Source organism: Dermacentor variabilis, chromosome 8 (genome assembly GCF_050947875.1).
Source record: "Dermacentor variabilis isolate Ectoservices chromosome 8, ASM5094787v1, whole genome shotgun sequence".
Classification (NCBI taxonomy): Eukaryota; Metazoa; Arthropoda; class Arachnida; order Ixodida; family Ixodidae; genus Dermacentor; species Dermacentor variabilis.
The window spans coordinates 94728985-94747978 of NC_134575.1; the positions used below are offsets into that span (position 1 = coordinate 94728985).

Sequence of the window (18994 nt, forward strand, 5' to 3'; positions counted from 1 at the left end):
CGTGGAGGAATTGTCTGGGGTGGCCCTTACCTTTTTTGCCGGTTGCTCCGATGCGATGGCGTCTTGTTGAAGCATGTTGACAGGGGGACCTCGCTTCGCTGAATTTGTCGAACCGCCAGAGGGCTGAACGTCCATAGCGTCACCATTGTCCGTCGGCACAATTGCGGATAGGTTCACAGTCACATCACGAAGTGGACTGTCCTTCGGTGTTGCATCTTGGGTATTCAAGCTATCGGTTGCACACTTCGGCTGCATGGTTGGCATGGATGTTGTCACGCGCAGCAGTCCAGTGGAAGGTACAGATGAGGAGCTCACATCTGGCACAAACACTTTTTCGTCGGGCGAGCGCGGCGGCGCGGCCGCACTAGGCCTAAGCGCCAGCCGGGCTTCTTTTGAGTCTATCAGACGAGCAGGATCAGTAGGACAAGGCAAAGAAGAGTCCTCACCAGAGTCCACACGTCCCCATAGGCTTCCGAGGAGCTTCGTATCCGGATAAGGGCGAGATTTTATTTGCTGTGGAGCAATTTCCAAGGAACCCAAGGAAACCACGTCTGCGTGGAAACGTCGTCACCTTTTTCCTCTCTAGGGACTTTGTCATTCAAAAAGTGTCCGCGCTGACGTTCTTGCCGCGCTCCCCAATTCCGCCAACTTTGGACATGCGGGGCCATTTCTTGTGCCGACATGCCATGACGGGTTCAAAGGACGCGGGCGAGTCGTGCTCGCAGCCGTTCTTTGGTCGACAACAGTTTCTCCGATGCTGTGGGCCTTGTGGCCGCCGGTTCCACTGAAAGTGCCTGAACATCATTGACGAAGAGTACGAGCTACACATGTCCACGGGATCGAGCACGTACAAGTTCTCCCAGTGTGCTAGACGCAACGGGTGCGACAATATAGGGCTCCCAATGACGGCTGTAAGTGCCCGCTGTGCCAAGACGCCACCGCCTGTGATGGAGCCTGCCTCCAACTTTGTGTCGCCGTGCACGCCCTGTGCGACAAAATCGCGTCACTGACCAATGTGGTTCTTGTTCTGAAAAAGGACAACACAGCCTTCGCTTGCAGCTGGCCCTAAAGACAGAGCTATATTGCATAAATGTACGCAGCAGCAGGAATGTGACGAAAACGAGTAGCCTCCTTTGGTGCGTTCACCAGCCTCCCTTTGGTCACACGGCGCAAGTCGACCTGTCCTATCAACCCATTTCACGTCGGTACGTGAACGACAGCCCAGCGTCAAATCGGCACCTGCTCCAGTGGGTGGGTCATAGCGGGAAGCAAATGTGCGTCTACGCCTACAGCCCATTGAGTTCCGTCCCAAGACGAGGCCGAACCTGTCGCTGGGGGCAAGTACTTCCAGCACGCTGGTTTCTGTGCTGGGAAGGCATTCGCTTTCCGTGTCGCACTTGGCCCATTTGACAACTTGCGAGGAAATCTGTGCTACTCTGGAACAAGTTGTTGATAGGAACAATGTTAGTGCGAAAAGCTCAAAGCGAAGCAAGGGATTTACGCTTCCTTCCGGATCGCAGTGAACGAGAACGTCTTGGAAAAAATCTACTCGGTAGACATTTGGCCGAAGGGTTGCCTAAACAGGCCTTTCTACGGCAGGCATTTTGCATCCAGGGATGCCAGCAACAAAATAACGTAATTTCTTTTTTAACTTCATCAATGAAGTGCTCCCTTTTTTCACCAAAGCGTTCGTGGTTTACGCACAAAATCCACCTATTTCTACGAGAACGTGCTAGCCTGTTCATAGCATGGTATATGCTTAACTGAATCTTGGCTTTGCAGCGACTTACTGTCCAAGAATTACTTTCCACCGAAATACACAGTTCATAGATGTGACCGCGTGTATGATGCGAGTGTTTGGGACGGCGGTGGAGTGCTAACTGCCGACCGGAACAATCTTAGCGCAAAGGTAAAATTGTTCAGCGCTCCAAACTTCGCGATACAGTCACATCCGTAGCTGAGGACTTTTGCCGAACTACACGTCAACGTCGAAAGAAGCCCGATTCGGAAAGAATGACGGCGAACAGTACACTCTTCGTCTTAACAAACTGCATATAGATAAGAAAAGCTACGCATATTGTGCCACTGCAGATAAGATTTGCTTCCTGTCACTAATAATAACAACAGTTCTTACGCAGACATTAGCAGTGCATAGCAGTATCATAGTAGCTTAATAATAACCCAAATCGTAATCAGGTCTCTGTCTTCTAACGTGTGCAGTATAGGCATAAACGTGAATCTTTATCCTCTCTACTAGACACGTGTTCAGTGGACATAGTCATCCTTACGGAAGCATCGCTCTCGAATCAAATCGGTGCTGACCAAATTTTTGAATGCGAAAGTAGCTAAAAGTTATTTCGTCGAGACTTCGGGTAGCGGACAAGCGGCGGTGTGCTTATACAGTACGCGATACCACATCGTGCCTCTCCTGGAGTACCTGGATGCGGCTCCTGGATAGTATTTCCTATTGGCATTCCGATTGGATAATAAAACCTAACATTAACAAATGTCGAAACATGCAAGTTTTCGACTGCCTTACTCAACTAAAACTGCTGATTACGCTTTTAATAACACATCCCTAACCATCAAGACTTCTTAAAAATGTCATGGCGTCATTATAGCCCAGAATATATCGTGGGCTTTGCATGTAAACCATAATGTCACCAACTGTAATCGCATGCTACGTTTTTATCGCGAGGTGTACATCAGGGAAGTGTTCTTTCCCCGACGCTGTTTAATGTTGTAATGGCTGGTCTTCCCGCTGAAGTGCAAAAACATTGCAGGCATATCCATATGTCGATATATGCAGACGACATTTGTATTTGGTTGAGCGGATATCAACACAAGCGTTTAGCTCTGACAGCTCGACAGGCATTACTTTCAGTTCAAAATTACTTTCAAGGTGTTGGGTTGACTCTCTCGGTGGAAAAATCTGACTTTGTCATGTTTCCAGGTAGAGGAAGACGGTATGCGCGGCTGAAAATATACCTTGATCAATCTTGCCTTCGTCAAGTGAAGCACAAGCGCTTTTTGGGCGTCATTATTGACTACCGTCTATAGTGGCGACGAGCTGTGGACTCTCTTGTGACATCACTATCTCCACGTCTCAATGTGATCCGTAGAGTTGCAAGTGAGCAATGGGGAAATCAACCTTCTTCAATGATCAGGCTGCACGATGCACTAGTGACGAGTCGAATAATGTACCCGCTCCCTTTAATTTCCCCCTCACTATCACAGCTGGAACGACTTGAGGTTCTGCACAGAAAGGGCCTAAGGAGAGCTCTTGGCGTTCCGCAGACTGCTCCTAACGATGCAGTACTTTATGAGTCTCTATCGAGACCTCTTAGCCTAATCGCTTCACAAAGGTTATTGCTGCAAATTGGCCGCCTCAAACAGACGATAGCCGGGCGAGCCCTTCTACAGAGCCTTCGAAAGAGATCTGAGTCCCGAGCGTACTTGGCCCTTAATACTCTTGGTTACCTGGGTCTTGACGCTAGACGTCCAACTAAGAGGTTGAAACCACCTTGATCTTTCACGAGCCTCGATTGTTCGTTGACAATTCCTCACGTTCGTGCTAAGCGGAGTTCTCCTTTGGCGGCAACGCGTTCGCTCGTACTGGAACATCTTGAGAATGAATATGTACGTCATCTTCAAATATTATTGATGGCTTTGTGGACAAGGTCAGAGGATCTAGTGCAGCTGCTTTTCACATTCCCTCTTTGAAGTATGATTGGTCGGTTCGCTTCACTGCAGTCGTGCCCTCCACAATGGCCGAAAGCGTTGCCATAGAAGCAGCTTTAAAGAAGCTATGGTTTTGTACGCCTCAACCTGTTGTCATTCTTACAGATTCGAAATCCGCCCTTCAAAGGTTAGAGCACGGGTTCCCTACTGATGCCTTATGTCTAAGCTCCCTACGCTCGGTGCACAATCTCCATATCAAAGGCTTCTCCATGCGATTCAATGGGTGCCCTCGTACATAGGTATCATAGGCAACGAGATGGTGGACAGCCTCGCCCATAGAGCACTGTCTTAGAATCCATTGAGAAAAGTGCCTCAAGAGGACAACAGACTCTTCAGAGAAGCGGTGACGTGTCACTTCAGTTCTTTGTGGAGCTCACCTCAGAAGCCGTGCGTGACCAAGGGTCTCAAAAGAAACCAAGCCACTTTACTGATCCGCATTCGCACGGGCTCTGCTCGTACCCCTGCGTGGATGTATAAGACTGGCCTGGCGTTGTCTCCATTAGGTTCAACGTGTGGTGTGTGCGGTGACATAGAACATTACCTTATGTGCTGTGCCCTGTATAACGCGGAAAGGAGTGTGTTATTCGGTTCCTTCAAAAAGACAGGAATTCCTCACAGTTATCTTCAGGACGTTGTTTTCCCAGGCGGGAACCAGTTAGATAGAAAGGAGGTTTTTCGCCTTCTTTTAAATTACCTGCAGGACACGGATTTGGCCTCCACATGGTTACCTTAGGAGTGACTATGTGTAGTTGTGAGGTCTGCGTCTGATTTATATGATTTATGTATTTTAAGTGTCGCTACGGTGGAGCAATTGCCGGCAGAAACTGCAAGGCTAATCCCACCAGTAGCCTACAACCACTCAACTCAACTCAACTTGCGTCGGAACTTCTCACGCGCCACTACTACCGTAAAGCTCTAACTTTGTAAAACCTTGGTCAGACCCAAAATGGAGTATGCCTGCTCAATTTGGGATCCTGGCCAGGTAACACTAACATAGGTTTTAGAGCTCGTCCAGAATCGCAGCACCCGGTTTATTCGCTCTAACTATAGTCGCTATTCTAGTTTATCCTAAATGAAACTAACTCTTAATCTACCAGACCTCGCTGTGCGCCGAAAGTGCGCTCGACTGTGCCTCTGCCATAAAATATTTGACTTCGATCACCTACTTAGGGAAGATTGGCTCCATCGGCCATCACACGTATCGTCCCGCATTTGTCATGCCCGAAAAGTTGTTCTCTGTAAACCCTTCGGCGATTGAGATTACGAAAATATGTAAATAATATAAATCATTGGCTTTAGTCTCCATTAATCAACCTTGCCTACAATTTGTACCAACCTTAATCCACCTTGCTCTAACTTACCAACTTAATGCACCTTAACCCACTTTAATTCTCCTTGAGTCATCTTACTCTAACTTGTGCTAACTGTAATTCTGTGTTACTACTGACGGCATACAAGTCGCTGATGACGTCACTGATGATGATAGTCTTTGTTACCACTCGCTGCCGAACGCCGTCTTTCCTGACTCATGGGGAAAATAATGTTTTGACAATGAAAATACCGCGCAGCGTAAGCTACTTCCAGCTCGTGAGAGACACATGTAAGCTGTTTAGAATAATGTGCCGGTGCTGACGCTTCCGAGAGATTATTACTTACTCCTGGTACGGGACACTTACAAATGCTGCCGTGAAAATAATTTGTTCCTGACGAAGCAGTGAACATACTTGGTACCCGCACCTGTTGCGAGACTGAAAATTGTCCCGAGGAGGAGCGTGAGGAGAAGTCCGATGAAAGCGATCCAGAAGAAGGAAAGCCGGTAGAGTGGAAGCACGTAGGCGCTGTAAATAAATATGAGCCAATGAGAATGGTGGTCTTTGGTGACGCTTTATGTAGGTGTCTCATTTTCAGCATTAATATAGCCATACAGAGAGAAACTTTCCTAAAATATTTCATAATGTTTTCGATGATAAGCTTCCAAAAGTGATGACTGCCAATTAGCATTCAGATTGATGCCTTTATAACCTTCGCTTCGGTGTTTCATAGAAGCGGTTGTTACTGCTTCCTGTCAACATCATCCCAATTTCTCGCGAGACCATGTTGCCCAATCTGTGCTACCCACCACGTATTCAGCGCGCAGTGGTAGTACGTAGCCGACTCGGCGTCGCCCCGCGTTATACCGAAAGGTTCTTGTCTGGATGACGATTTTTTTGCCTCTCCTTCAATTTCAGTTCATTATTACACTCAACAAGCAACGATTATGTACAGGTAGGGCGCAGACGATAGTCCCAAAGTCAGCGGCTACAATGGGACCCTTGGTTCAAGAAGAAATTGTATACAAGACGTGGGTTGACGCAGCAAAAATTAAAATGGTACAAGGGAAAGAACGCGCAAAATGCAATACATTGGCAAGTGATAATAAACAAACAAGTGCGTATGTAAGAAAGCCATAAGTATACAGCTTAACATATTATCGGGCTTTTACAAACGGCAAAACGTTTCAATTCATGTATGAATTCCTTCAAAGATGATGATTGCTAGAGTGTGGTAAGTCATTTATATTTTTATCGCTGAAAACAAAGATGGTGATTTTTCATAGTGTTACATCTATGTAGTAGAAAGTTGAAATTATGCGCAAACCTAGTGCAGCTGTTATTAGTGAGTAATTTGCAGTCTATAAATTCGTAAGCAAGCTCGTTGCTAAGTAATAAAAAGAATACTTAAATCATACTTAAAAAAAGCCAGATACAGGTAGAATAAAGGTAGCCTATAGTAGCGGCAGATCATTAGAGTAAAAATCACTATTGCTAATTATGCGAACAGCCTCGTTCTGCATGTGTTGAATACATGAGAACTGACAGTTATGTGTTTACCCAAGAAGCAATACCATAGGTGATGTGACTGCGAATTAACGCAAAGTATAAGGATAACAATGCCCCTTCTGAAAATCATGCTCTTGATTTCATCAGTGCTCATATATCGAAAAAAAAGCGATATGACCAGTAAACTTGAAGTAAAGATCTAATTTTATGCCAAGGAGTGACCACACTCCACTGCAGGAATAAATTGACTATCGAGGGTTACTTGGGAATATTGTGAACTGAGTTTTGATAGGGTTTGAATTCAAATTATTTAAATGATGCCTTTCTACAACTTTCGCTAGTAAATTGTTCAGTTTAAGGAGGGACGTCTTTAAGGAATTGTCCAACACGGAATAGTGGTATCATTAGCACATAGAATACACGAAGACTATGAAAATTAGGCGAGTTCGTAATGTAAATCCACAACAACAAGAGTCCAAGTATTGATCCTTGTGGTACCATTTGATGAATAACTTCATCTCGGAATAAGCGCCCCCTACATAGACTGTTTGCTCATTATCAAGTATTTCTTTAAGAAGAGTTACGTTTAAAAACGTTTTTTAAAGTGTTTCTAAGGACACCTTCTTATCTGAAGACCGACGGCGAACACAGTGCTGTGATACTTTAAGAAAATGTTGAAATTCGTGAATCCACATGGACCCCAGAGAAACTGTTTGGTTTTGCGAGAAAACTTAGCAAGAATTCTTATATTTTTAATGCTAATTTGTGCAATTCTAGCAAACAGAGATGCAAGATGCAAACACTTGTTTGGGTAATCAAACACAGCAATCGAACCAACGCGTCATGATGAAGAGCGTCCCTTGGCGAAGTCCGAATCCTTCTGAAACCTGAATACCGTTCAAAGACATAACCAATTTTCAGTTCAGTTTATATCACTGATGGGTAGTTTCGAACGTGAAAAGACAAACAAATAAACCATGTTTTGTTTAATGATCCCCGTTAGATGCGAGAACCAGTGTCTCCACATTTGTGGACAAAGTAACCACTTCCTCTAGTTTGTCATGCTTAAACTGCGTTTCCATGCACAACCACAGATACGAAGATGCAACATTGTGTGGTGGGTTGCCATATTGTCGCTGCATCAGAAAATTTCGTGACTTAGCGGTATGCGAAACTCACTTTTGTTGCTTTCTCCTGGTGACCTGCGGCGACACTGTGGCGTTTGCCATATTAGTTTTGATTGTAGCACGAAGCTCCAAACGAAGTCCGACGCAGGTTTCTCAAAAAGAAAGCGCCATTCAAGAAAAATTCTGAATTTTTGTTCACCTAGCTGTGAAGCTTTCTTTCTGACAAACCCACTGGCTTTCCTCTGTATCTTTTGCTACAATCGGGTGAATACCAATTTTCTCTTTGATGAGCAATCGTACAGCTTGCGGGCTTCCGCAGAGCTGATAAGACCCACTGAATGATGCCATCCAAAAAGATGCGATCCTGCCCCGGAACCAACAGTTACGTCAAGATATCACGAGTTCATCGTAGGCACGCTGTGTCCTATTGACAAAGTTACTTTCAGTGCGCCAGCTTCTAACCCTCTATAAAGACTGCGATCATTGAATGTGTATGAACGCCGTTTGATGAAGAGTCACCGTGAAGACGAGAAAGCTTAAGTTCAGGCTTAAGGCTTAACACGTCCAACAGATATGACCTAGTGCTACTGGCTCAAGACAATGTTGAAGGGATAGGTTATCTCAAATGAAGTTGCTGAAAATTACAGGGTCCTTTAAGATCTCTCTTAAGAGGTGAACGGCGAAAGCCTACTCTTCCTCCTCTTATCACGCCTCTTCCTCGTTGCCTCTTCTGTTTCTCTTCTTTCTTTTAGTCATTACAGCTCACTACTCAGCATTTTAGTCATTTGTAATCAATTGTTGTCATTACAAGCCGTTGTTAGACATCTTGGTCACATCATAGTCATTAGTAGTCATTTGAAGTCACTTCTGTCATTATTAGTCATTACTAAGCGTTTTTAGTCATTTCTAATCAGCTGTAGTCGTGGCGAGTTGTGGTTAGACATATTTGTTATTCCGTAGTCATTACCAGTCATTTCAGTCATTATTAGTCATTACTGCTCACTAGTAAGCATTTTTAGTCATTTGTAGTCAATTGTGGACATTACAAGCTGTCGTTAGACATTTGTCATTTCGTAGTCATTAGTAGTCATTTCAGTCATTACTGCTCATTACTAGACATTTCTAGTCATTTCTAATCAAATGTGGTCATTACAAGACGTCGTTAGACATATCGGTCATTTCGGAGTCATTAGCAGTCATTACAAGTCATTAGTCGTCGTTATTAGTCATTACTAATCATTACCGATGTTTATTATAACGTTATCGTTCACTTAACTGTCATTATCAATCATTTTTTATTGTTTAATCTGTCTGTATATGGTGTGATGACGCTTCGGCGGACACTCCGGCGGTCAGGTCTGCTGACACAAACTTCACCATCAGCCTAGAAAGGCTTTCGCCTTAAAATAAATGACCAAACTTGTCTATGTTTCTTATGTTGGAAAAAAATGATGATTTACGAATAAGGCTACAGCGGTTTTGGCCCAGTCAAGTGCAGCATATATTTAGTGTGCCTATCGCGAGGTGTATGCAAGAAAGGAATTTCTCCGAGTACGATTGCAGCGCATATATAAGAATACGCAACAAGACACGCGAAAGACTGACGCGGTGCTAACTTTTAACAATTAGTTTTTATTTCCAGGTACCCTGCCTTTCTTGTACCCTCTGCGTCGCGCATCAGAAACACGTGCAGCGTAATTACTTATTCCGCAGACAAAAAAGATAACAGAAATCACAATAAATTTAAAAGACACCACTTGCAGACTGCTGACACTGATGGTTTCAGGTCATGCGCAGAAATTTTTATTCTTTGTTTTGACAGCGTAATAGAGGTTTTGCCAACGCATCTATAGCTTTCCTTGGCGATCAAAGCTGCTTCTATAATCAGACTAGTTGACTCGTACTTGTTTCTGCCTAGAATGGAAGTATATTCAAAACATGCTCTTAAGCCACGTTTTTGGCGCTGCAGAGACAAAAAAATAAACTTTCTGGTGGCTATTTTGTCTCCCCTATGTTAGAGCGGTCACGCAGTCTGTCATACCGGCAAATGTCATTTAGACATTTGCCGGTATGGCCTACGTAGCTTTTCCCGCAACTTAGTGGAATGCTATATATAACGCATGCGTGGCATTCGACATGCTTGTTAGTGTGGTTTTTTTTTTTCAGATATTTCTCTGGCGACATTTTCGGGATTTGTTTTCCTGCAAAAGCTACCTAGTTTATTCGGTTACCAAACGACCACATTGATGTCTGCACGCTGGGCGATTCGGGTTCTGCGAAAGTTATCCTTCTATATGGACAGTCGTACTTCAAGATACCATACGAACAAGCCCACCCTTGCAGTACTAGTGGATTTTCTTCTCTAACAAATACTGCTAATGATAGGTATTTTGCAAAAACAAGAACGTTGTTAGCTAACCTGGTGCCTCAATACGTTTCTTGTAGTCATACGAGTTTGCCTGAATAGCGCACAATATAGTGCGTGGTATAGCAGGAGCTAAACCATCCTTTTTTTGTTTTCAGGAGAGATTTCATCAGCAATAACGACAAATTTCGAAAGATTGCAATTCATATTTTTATGAAAGTCTAGAGAGTATTCTTTACCATAAAGCATGCCCAGCTGAACCATAATTCCATATAATTTTTTCTTATTGCATTGAAGAAATGTCGAAGACGAATCAATTACCGTATTCACTAAAATCGGGTCATCGATACGCCAAAAATCTTTTTGCCTTCAACTTTCCTTCCAGGCAACTCGGCTCTAGTCCATAGAGTCAAACACCACCTGCACTGTTTTTTGTAGCTAGGAGCAGGAAGGCTGTGCCCTAAGTACGCGAAACTGATTTCTAATGTGAACGACTGTTTGGATGAGGCTTCTGCACCCTAAACTGCCACACAGTGCTTATTCTTAATAGTAAACAAAAGCTCGGCGCCCATTGAAGGAAGACGTGGCATTCTTCTTTATTGAATAGCGGTGCGACATGTTACATAAGGCTATGCGCCTGCTATATATGTAAGTTGCAGGTCTCCAGACGTGTCTCGTATGATAATGATGTGTTTATTTGGATACTGTTCTAATTGTACCACGTGTGTCGACAACACACCGTTTCTACGCACAACTCCTACTGAAGCTGGCGTTTCTCTTCCAAAAAAAGCAGCTATTCAGTGGGCTGGTCGATATGGCGTGCGCCCTTACTGCGTAGCGATACGAACCTTGTGGTCGGTACAGCCTGGTACACTGACACTGTAGCGCTGTCGTCTGTGGAAGTGTCATTGGCATCCAGGGGGCACCGGTCCAACGTTCCGGGAATGAAGGACAAACGTCCAACACCGGTGAGCCGCCTTCCCAATGCATGCCACAATTGGAGCACGCAGACACCCAAGCTCGCCCAGGCTGCACCCTGTGAAGTGAGGGCACCGCCATTTCATACAGGTTATGCTCAACAGTGAGACACCCTGTTAGGAGCTGCCGCTAACTGCTGTATGTCGGTACAATTCGAGCACGTGTAGTCTAGTTATTTGAACCTCCAAGCACCTGCATGATGTTGTAACTGTGGTGAAAACATAGGCATTGTTAGGTTTTTAATTTGTTATTTGAAACTTCCGATAATGTCTTTTTATTTTCAGACTGGAAAGTATGACTTCTTTCTTTTTGCTGCTTTGAGTTCTCCATTGTTTTTCTTTTTTTTTTTGTCAGCCCAAGCAAAACAAAACATGATGGAATTGCTGTCAACACCAGCACTCCCGGGAACATTCCGACCTCTCCCGTGCGGAAAACGCAACGCATATGAGTCTTTTTGTTTTAGCGTGTTGTTGTTCGTGCTGTGTGTTTGTCTTCTGGCAGAAGAAAAAAAAATCTGCCGGACCATTCTTTCTAATAAAGTTTATTTTCTTCTTCCTCGGACTTCAGGTTGCAAATGACCTCGGCAGGTGGCAGTAAAAACCTACCGAAACATTTACGGATCTTCATGGAGAGGATCGCAGTTTGTATTCATTATGGAAAAATCTGCGTTGTATGACAAAACATTCCCGTCTACCTCATGCGCAGGTTATGACAGCGTAGGCTGTTATGGGCTTATCCCAATCTCCATTTTGGTTGGCGACGGTGTCCGCCGTCGCCTTCACCGATGTGTGTAGCAGCTATCGTCGAAAACATTTACCGCCGGGAGCCAACCCAGGTCCGCTGCGTGAGTCATCTACACCGCCACTGAGCCACGCCAGCGCTTGCTAGCATGCTACGGAAAAAAATTTCCTATAAATCTGTCCTAGCGCGTGAGGAGACACGCGATGTGACATGCGCGCCTAGTAGCGTCGATACGTGTGCGATTTGCATAGCAGTTGCCTGGGGCGTAGTCAGGGGGGGGGGGTTATGGGGCTTCAGCCCCCCCCCCCTAAATTTTTTCGTGTTTTCGTGCTGTCCATGCACCGCCGACCAAAGCAACCCCCGGCGCCCGAAATCATTCTGGATTTTGTCTAGAGTGGGTCTTTTTCACACTGAAAAAGCCGTTTCACCGTGAAAATTGCGAACACGGGCTGAATTTCGCGGCAACGCCCATGCACCGGAAGGCACATAACGCAAGCAGCCCCATCCGAGAACAACGTTTCAAGGATGTTTTGATGGCGAACGGGCTCGCCGCGGCACCTCGCGGAGGCCGCGGAATCTACACTCTATCATGGAATTTGCGGAGCGCGTGGATATCAATTCCGAAACTTTATGGGTGTAAAGTTTTCATAAACTTTTGATGTGAAAGGTGCTTTGAGATTTCCAAACGTGTGCTTTAGATTTTCAATTGCGGAACTTTGTAAGTTTAATGCTCCCATAAATATTTGACGTCAAAGGTGCATTGACTTTTCCAAAGTAGTACATCGGGCCATACAACGAGACAAGCCAAATCAACACACTATCAGACAAGTTGACAAAGCCCGCAGCGAGGCCCGATGAGCCGAAACGTTGAGGTGGTTCATTCGTGCCGTCCATGTCACATAAAAAATATCAATTTTTTTTTCACCTGCGCCAAAGCATCCAGTGAGGACACTAAAGGCAGCTAAGGTAACTACGTTCTTATTTATTTTTCTACTTTGACTTTTAATCGCGAGGAGGCATTGAGCCTCTTCAGTTTTCTTCTTCTCGCTCCCCTACCCGCGGGCTGCCAGGGCCAGCCAGAGCGCATGCGTTTTTCTCGTGTTGTCCCAACCACCGCGCGGCGCACTTCGGTGCGTTTTCGGTTTTCTCTAGCCGAGTGCAGTTTCGCCTGCAGAGCTTTGGACGCTTTCTAGCTAGCACACGGGAAAAGGAACAATGGTCGCTAGCCGCCATCACTGTGGGGACTCAAGGGATTGTATCGCGTTCGCTTGAGCGCAACCTCTCCAGAAAGTCTTGTCTCGCCGGTGTAAGATAGCGAACAGTATGCGCATGGTTCTTGGTCGACCAAGCGTCTCGTGTTTTCTTCGGCATTCCTTTAATAGCCACATTAGTTGCCCAAAGTAGGCATTCGATTGTGACCAACATGCTTTGCCTTTTTTTTATTACGGTGCCTCCGCCCCACAAAAGGAAAAAAGAAACGTTGTTGCGGTGTAGCGAATTGTCGCGTGGTGAAAGTTCTATTTTGTTACTTCTTTTGGGGAAAGTAATGAGCCATGGGACGCTTCAGTTGCCGGATACTCTTACTATATTATTGCGATAGCAATTATATGGACACTCTAGGCGCATTCCTGCCGTCGCCGTCGCCCTCATGTTCCGCATAAAGTCCAAGTGCGATAAGATCGTGACGCCGCCCCGCATGCTGTATTTGCGAGTGAAAGCGTGTGGGGGGAGGGGGGTATGTGTGAGCCGACGATGGTGGCCCAGTCTTGGGTGCGCAAGAGAGAAAAGTGAGGAGCAAGCGCGCCGCCTTCCGTCGCGCGCGATACATCGGGGGGAGTGGATAGAATGGGGCCTGGATCTAGGATTCTGTGAATCTGTGATTTCGCACCACGTTTATTTGCCTTGTTTGACGCATTACATACCGTGACTTTTTTCTTAAATACGTAGTTTTAATGGAGGCTTATTTATACGTATGTTTAAATATCTTGCTGCGAGGTTTTGTGTATGCGTGCAGGGAACTTTGTTTCCAGTGACACTCTTTTGTCATTTATGAAGCTGTACCTTCGCATTTGTATATTCCATTGTATCTTCGCATTTCTAATGTACGAGGGCGAGTCAAATGAAAGTGAGCCTACCCACCCCGCGCAATCATGTTTCTGTTCGTTATCTTGCTGCAAGGCCTGCGCGTAGCACACAGGCATCTCTCATTCACAAAAGTGACACGCAGTTGCGAGGATGGTATGGTATGGTACGGTGAAACTTTAAAGAAGTCCTGCAGATCGTGAGTCTTCACGAAGCGGGCCGCTCCCACGTGGGAACCGGAAGGCAAATGTTCTTTAATGCTCTCATACACTGGGTTGAACATGGTTGCGTGCCGTAATGCACGCTCCAGAAGTTGAGCAGCATGGTGCCGCGAGGTTTTTGACAGCTGAAGGTGTTTCCCAAAAAAGAAATTAGTCACCGTATGGCTGCCGTGTACATCAAACATTGCATTTCATTGGTCACTGTGAAGCGTTGGAACACACGGTTCAAAGACGGACGTGAAAGTTGCAAAGACGATCCCAGACCGGGCCAAAGCCATCGTGCAATCACCCCTAACAAAACTACAAAATTGCAAAGCTTGATAAGCTGATGAGACAAGAGCGGAGGACAAGCATCGATGAACTGGGAGAGCGTGTGAACTTCAGTCACAGTTAGGTTCACGCCATAATTCACAAACATCTCGGTTATCGGCTCTTGTGTGCGCAATGGATGCGAAAGATTTTGAACCACCGCCAGAATACGGAGAAAATCGGCGCTGCCTTTACTCATCTGATCCGGTATCACAATAAGGGTGACGATTTCTTGTCTGCAATTGTGATCAGGGACGAACCATGGTGCCACAACTACGAGCCTGAAACACGAAGGCAAAGTTACAAGGGAAACATTCGAATTCACCACCCCCAAAGAAAGCAAAGGCCGTCATTTACGTCCGAAAGGTGTTGTTGACTTTTATTTTTCGATCATCAGGGGCCATTACTGATAGAATTTGCTAAATCTTGAGAGACTATCAATAGTTTCCGATATTGTGAAACGCCGGATCGGCTGCGTGTCCCAATCAAGAACAAACTACGTGGAACATTGACGAATGGGATCATCTTATTCCACGACAATGCCCGTCCCCACGTCGCTGATGTGGTTAATACAAAACTGGCAATGTTCAAGCGCGAAACACTGCAACATCCGCCATACAGCTCAGACCTGTCGCCTTCCGACTTCCACATTTTGGGGAAACCGAAAGAACAGCTCAAGGGAACCAGATACGTCTCGGACGATGTCGCGAATGTCAGTTGCAAACGTTTTGAAGCAGCAACCTAAGGAGCTTTACTAGACAGGAATTGCGCGACTCGTTAGTCAATGGGACAAATGTCTAAATGCTCAAAAGGGCTACTTTTAATTAAAGTACCCCGTTTGTCATATATTCGCATTGGCTCACTTTTACTTGACTCACCCTCGTATATTCTGCAGAACTACTTTCTATACGTGCTCTCTGTTGCGACTATAATTTCGGTGCAATTACTCACGATACACGACCGGTGACAGCTGCTGCTGCGTAATACATCGGAACAAATGACAGCGTCATTGAGATTTTTCACTGGCCGTTGCATATGTACAATAATGTAAACAAGGACCTTGAATGACAAAGTGTCATTAACATATTTGTTCTCAACTTGTTCATTTCATGGCCTTTACATTTTTCATATCAGCCGCATGCACTGCTTTGCTGGCTTCGAACTGATGTAGTTCTAAAGTTCGTGTGATATGTTCTTTACTTATTAAATAGACAAAAGATATGGAAGCATTCACATCAGTTATATTGGGCAGAATTTTTGGCACATACGAATATATTCCTCTATGAAAAAATACATATTTTACTTGTATTGACAGTGCGTAGCGTTCAAGAATTCGTTTGCAGCATCTTTGGCAATGACAATGCAGTTATTATTCGTGTATTTGTTCCCTAGGCAAATTATTTAAGAGGAAGCTTTAGCTCGGGCCCAACTTCGACGCTGCCTATTCAGATACATGTAAAACGCAGAAGCGCTTTTCTGAGATAACTCCTGAATCGCTTTCAATGAAATTTGTTGCATTTGAGAGAGTAAGTTAAATTCTAGTGTCTTTTGGAAGCGGAATTTCGATTTAGGGCCTGAACTTTGTTTAAACTATTTTGAAGAATTCGAAAGTTCGAAAAAAATAGAAGCACGAAGTTTACGAATTACTAGCTCTGCATCAAGAACGGGTATCGCGGTTCTGTAAACGGCATCCATTACACCATTCAAAGCGTACAAATTTCATATGTCAATTTGTATCTTACGTGAATTGGTTATGATTTGTAAAAGGGTTCTGCAAAAGCCATATTTCCATAATACTTAATTTTTTTTAGACATGTGTAACATATCAATTTTGTCCGCTGCCTAGATGTACTATTATGTGCAATTCACAGAATTGTGATATGAATTTTCATTTCTGATTTAAAGAGTTGTAAACATAAATGTTTCGTTTACTGAAAATTTTCTATTTTTGCCACATTTCAATAAGCTATTGACGACCTAAATCGAAAATTCGAAACAAACAGTCACTAGAATTTAAGTTTTTCTTTTAAATGCAACAAACCTCGCCAAATTTGGTGCAGTGGTTGCCGAGAAAAACGAATTCTCCTTCAACATGTATTTAGATAGGAGCATCCGACCTAATGTTTCCTCTTAAGAAGGAGGCCGAGCTGCAACGTGAGCACCCCCCCCCCCCCCTCGAACGATATTTCTGGCTACGCCACTGGCAGCTGCATATTACTACACTAGGTAGAACGCCATTTAGCAGAAGCACAGATAGCCGAACAGGGCAGTTAAAGAAGGCTTGAGGAATAAAAGAAAGTTTTGAGAAGTTGCATACAGGAACGCTAGAAAACTATGTATTGCGTACCTGATTAAATCAAACTGGCCGAGTGACTATGTCACCGCCGCGTTTGAAACGGGATGCCAATAAGTGATCAGCATCATCATTAGCATGGTATCGTGCCACTTGCCTTGCGACCTGAGATAAGCGTCACCTAGCGTCAATACGTGCGCCCTTTGCAATGTAGTTGCATATTATTACAACAGGTGGGACACCATGTAGCAGTTGATACACGGAGATGTACTATGTGCTATGGAGACGTACAAATATTGGTGTAACGAAAAACATGTGAGGCATACGTGGTTAATTGGAACAGGATAGGTGACTGTTTTTCGCCGCCCCGTTTCAAAGGGAATGACATTGAATCATCGTCATCATCACTACCATCGTATCGTGCCATTTGACACGCGATGCGACCTGCGCGCCGCGTAGCGTCGATACGGACAAACTATTCATCGCGGTTCCCTTAGATTCCATCATGTGTCCCGACATGTAGCAGCTGCATGTACCAGTTACATGCTGCATGTAGCTGTACCTGCCTAACTCAAACAGGTTAGGTGACTATTTGTCACCACCCCGTTTAGAAGGGGATGCCAAAAACTTCCTGCTTCATCATCATCACCAACGCATCATACCGCGAGTCAAGGGATGTGACTCGTGCACCACGCAGTCTAAATACCTGTGTCTACACTTCGGTACAAGGTGTAGCGCCTCATGGGGACGAAATGCAGAAACGCCCTTCTCCCGTGTATTGGCGGCACGTCAGAGATCCCCTGGTGGTCAAAATAAACCGGGAGTTCCCCACTGCGGCGTGCCTCATAATAAAGTCGTGGTTTTGGCTCGTAAAACCCCCGAATTCAATTCAGTCCAATTATGGGGGCCTCCTCGAAAGGCACGAGCCGCTGCTGAAGAAGCGAATCGCAGAGCTACGCGCGCGGCTGCAACCAGGCAAGGTCGAGAGCGGGACAAGCCACAGCACAGGCCGCAGCTCTGTGTCGACGCCGTGCATACAGTTCAGATCGTTCTCGTGACAACGACGCGAAGGGGCTTCGCCTCGAAGACCCAGTAGTGCGTGGTGCCGAAAATGGAGCTCCTATGGAGCCGCTCCCCCACTTAACACACTGACAGTGCTGCGTGTGCCGCGCAGGCCTGTGACTTTTTTTTTGTGCAAGCACAGATATAACAATTAAAGCCTAGTTACGTGCGATCATTCCCGTAAGCATCCCCGTAAATACTATCAAGATTGAATTTCGTGATAGAATTCCTTCCAATGCTACATTCCCGCCCACTAGATATTTAAGCGTCTTGTTGTAAGATCATTTAACGCATTTGAAAATCAATAATGCAATAGCTACGGACGCGTAAATGTGTGAAGAGAAAGGGAGAGCGTAGCCATACTTCCGAGGCGCTATCGTGATCTTATTAATTACGAATTCCGAATTCGTCATCCATATTTAAGACCGATTTATTAGAAATTACTTCAGCGCTTCGAAAACTTCCTGTAAATCCTTCGACAGCTGTAATTGTGAGCAATTCCTTCTCAGTGTGCGCAGAATTCACCTCATCATCGCATAATAACTTTGAATGCACTATAGTAGGTGACAACCCAAGAATTACGAACAAGCTCCAACCACAAAACGCTGCTCGCCTGTCTTTGATCTTTGAAAGAAAGCCCAGACAGCTGCATTCCGCGCACAGCTTCATGACATTGCTCTTACAATATAAATTCTGAGCTAATTAGAAAATAAAAGCTCGTTGTTTAAAGCTACAATATTTAGGTGAGCCATGATATGAGGATCATCCATAAAGTTTACCGCAGACATTCGTCTTTTAAGTTAAAACTTGTGACACCAAGACTGATCTGTTCAGAAAAAAAAAGACTGTTTTAAACGCGCAACACAAGTTTGCGGCAGAAAATAAGCGATCCTTTTTGGTTGTATATAAATTTTCTGCAATTGTTAGTGAATTCGACTCTCAGAGCTGAAGTATAGGCAGAACGCGTTTTTGTGGGTGGGGCTGCATGTAATTTTTGTTTGTCACGGACTACAGAAACGTTAACACCTTTGAATTTACCCTTGGTGCGTTTGATATGGGGATCAGATCACCATGGTTTGTTTTTAAATTAGATGACCGTACACTTGCGCGCGCGTCCCCAGGTAGACTAGTTATGTCTGTTTGTCGACTTCTGCTTATATCACGGCGGGTAGATTTAGAGAATCTTCTCTGCTAAAATGCATCGAAACACAGATATTTGAAACGAATAGGCTTTAACGATTTGCTTTTCCAATAAG

At 44.8% G+C, this 18994-nt stretch overlaps 1 protein-coding gene across 1 annotated transcript in view; it reads right to left on the bottom strand.

Annotated features, from left to right (window-relative positions):
• LOC142591489 (sodium-coupled monocarboxylate transporter 1-like) overlaps positions 1–18994 on the bottom strand; it is a 117951-nt gene that overhangs the window by 14141 nt on the left and 84816 nt on the right. The window contains exons 13-14 of the mRNA XM_075703817.1: positions 10901–11088; positions 5479–5579 (exon numbers count right to left, since the gene is read on the bottom strand). Of these exons, the coding sequence (XP_075559932.1) occupies positions 5479–5579; positions 10901–11088 (289 nt within the window). The remainder of the gene's footprint in view (positions 1–5478; positions 5580–10900; positions 11089–18994) is intronic.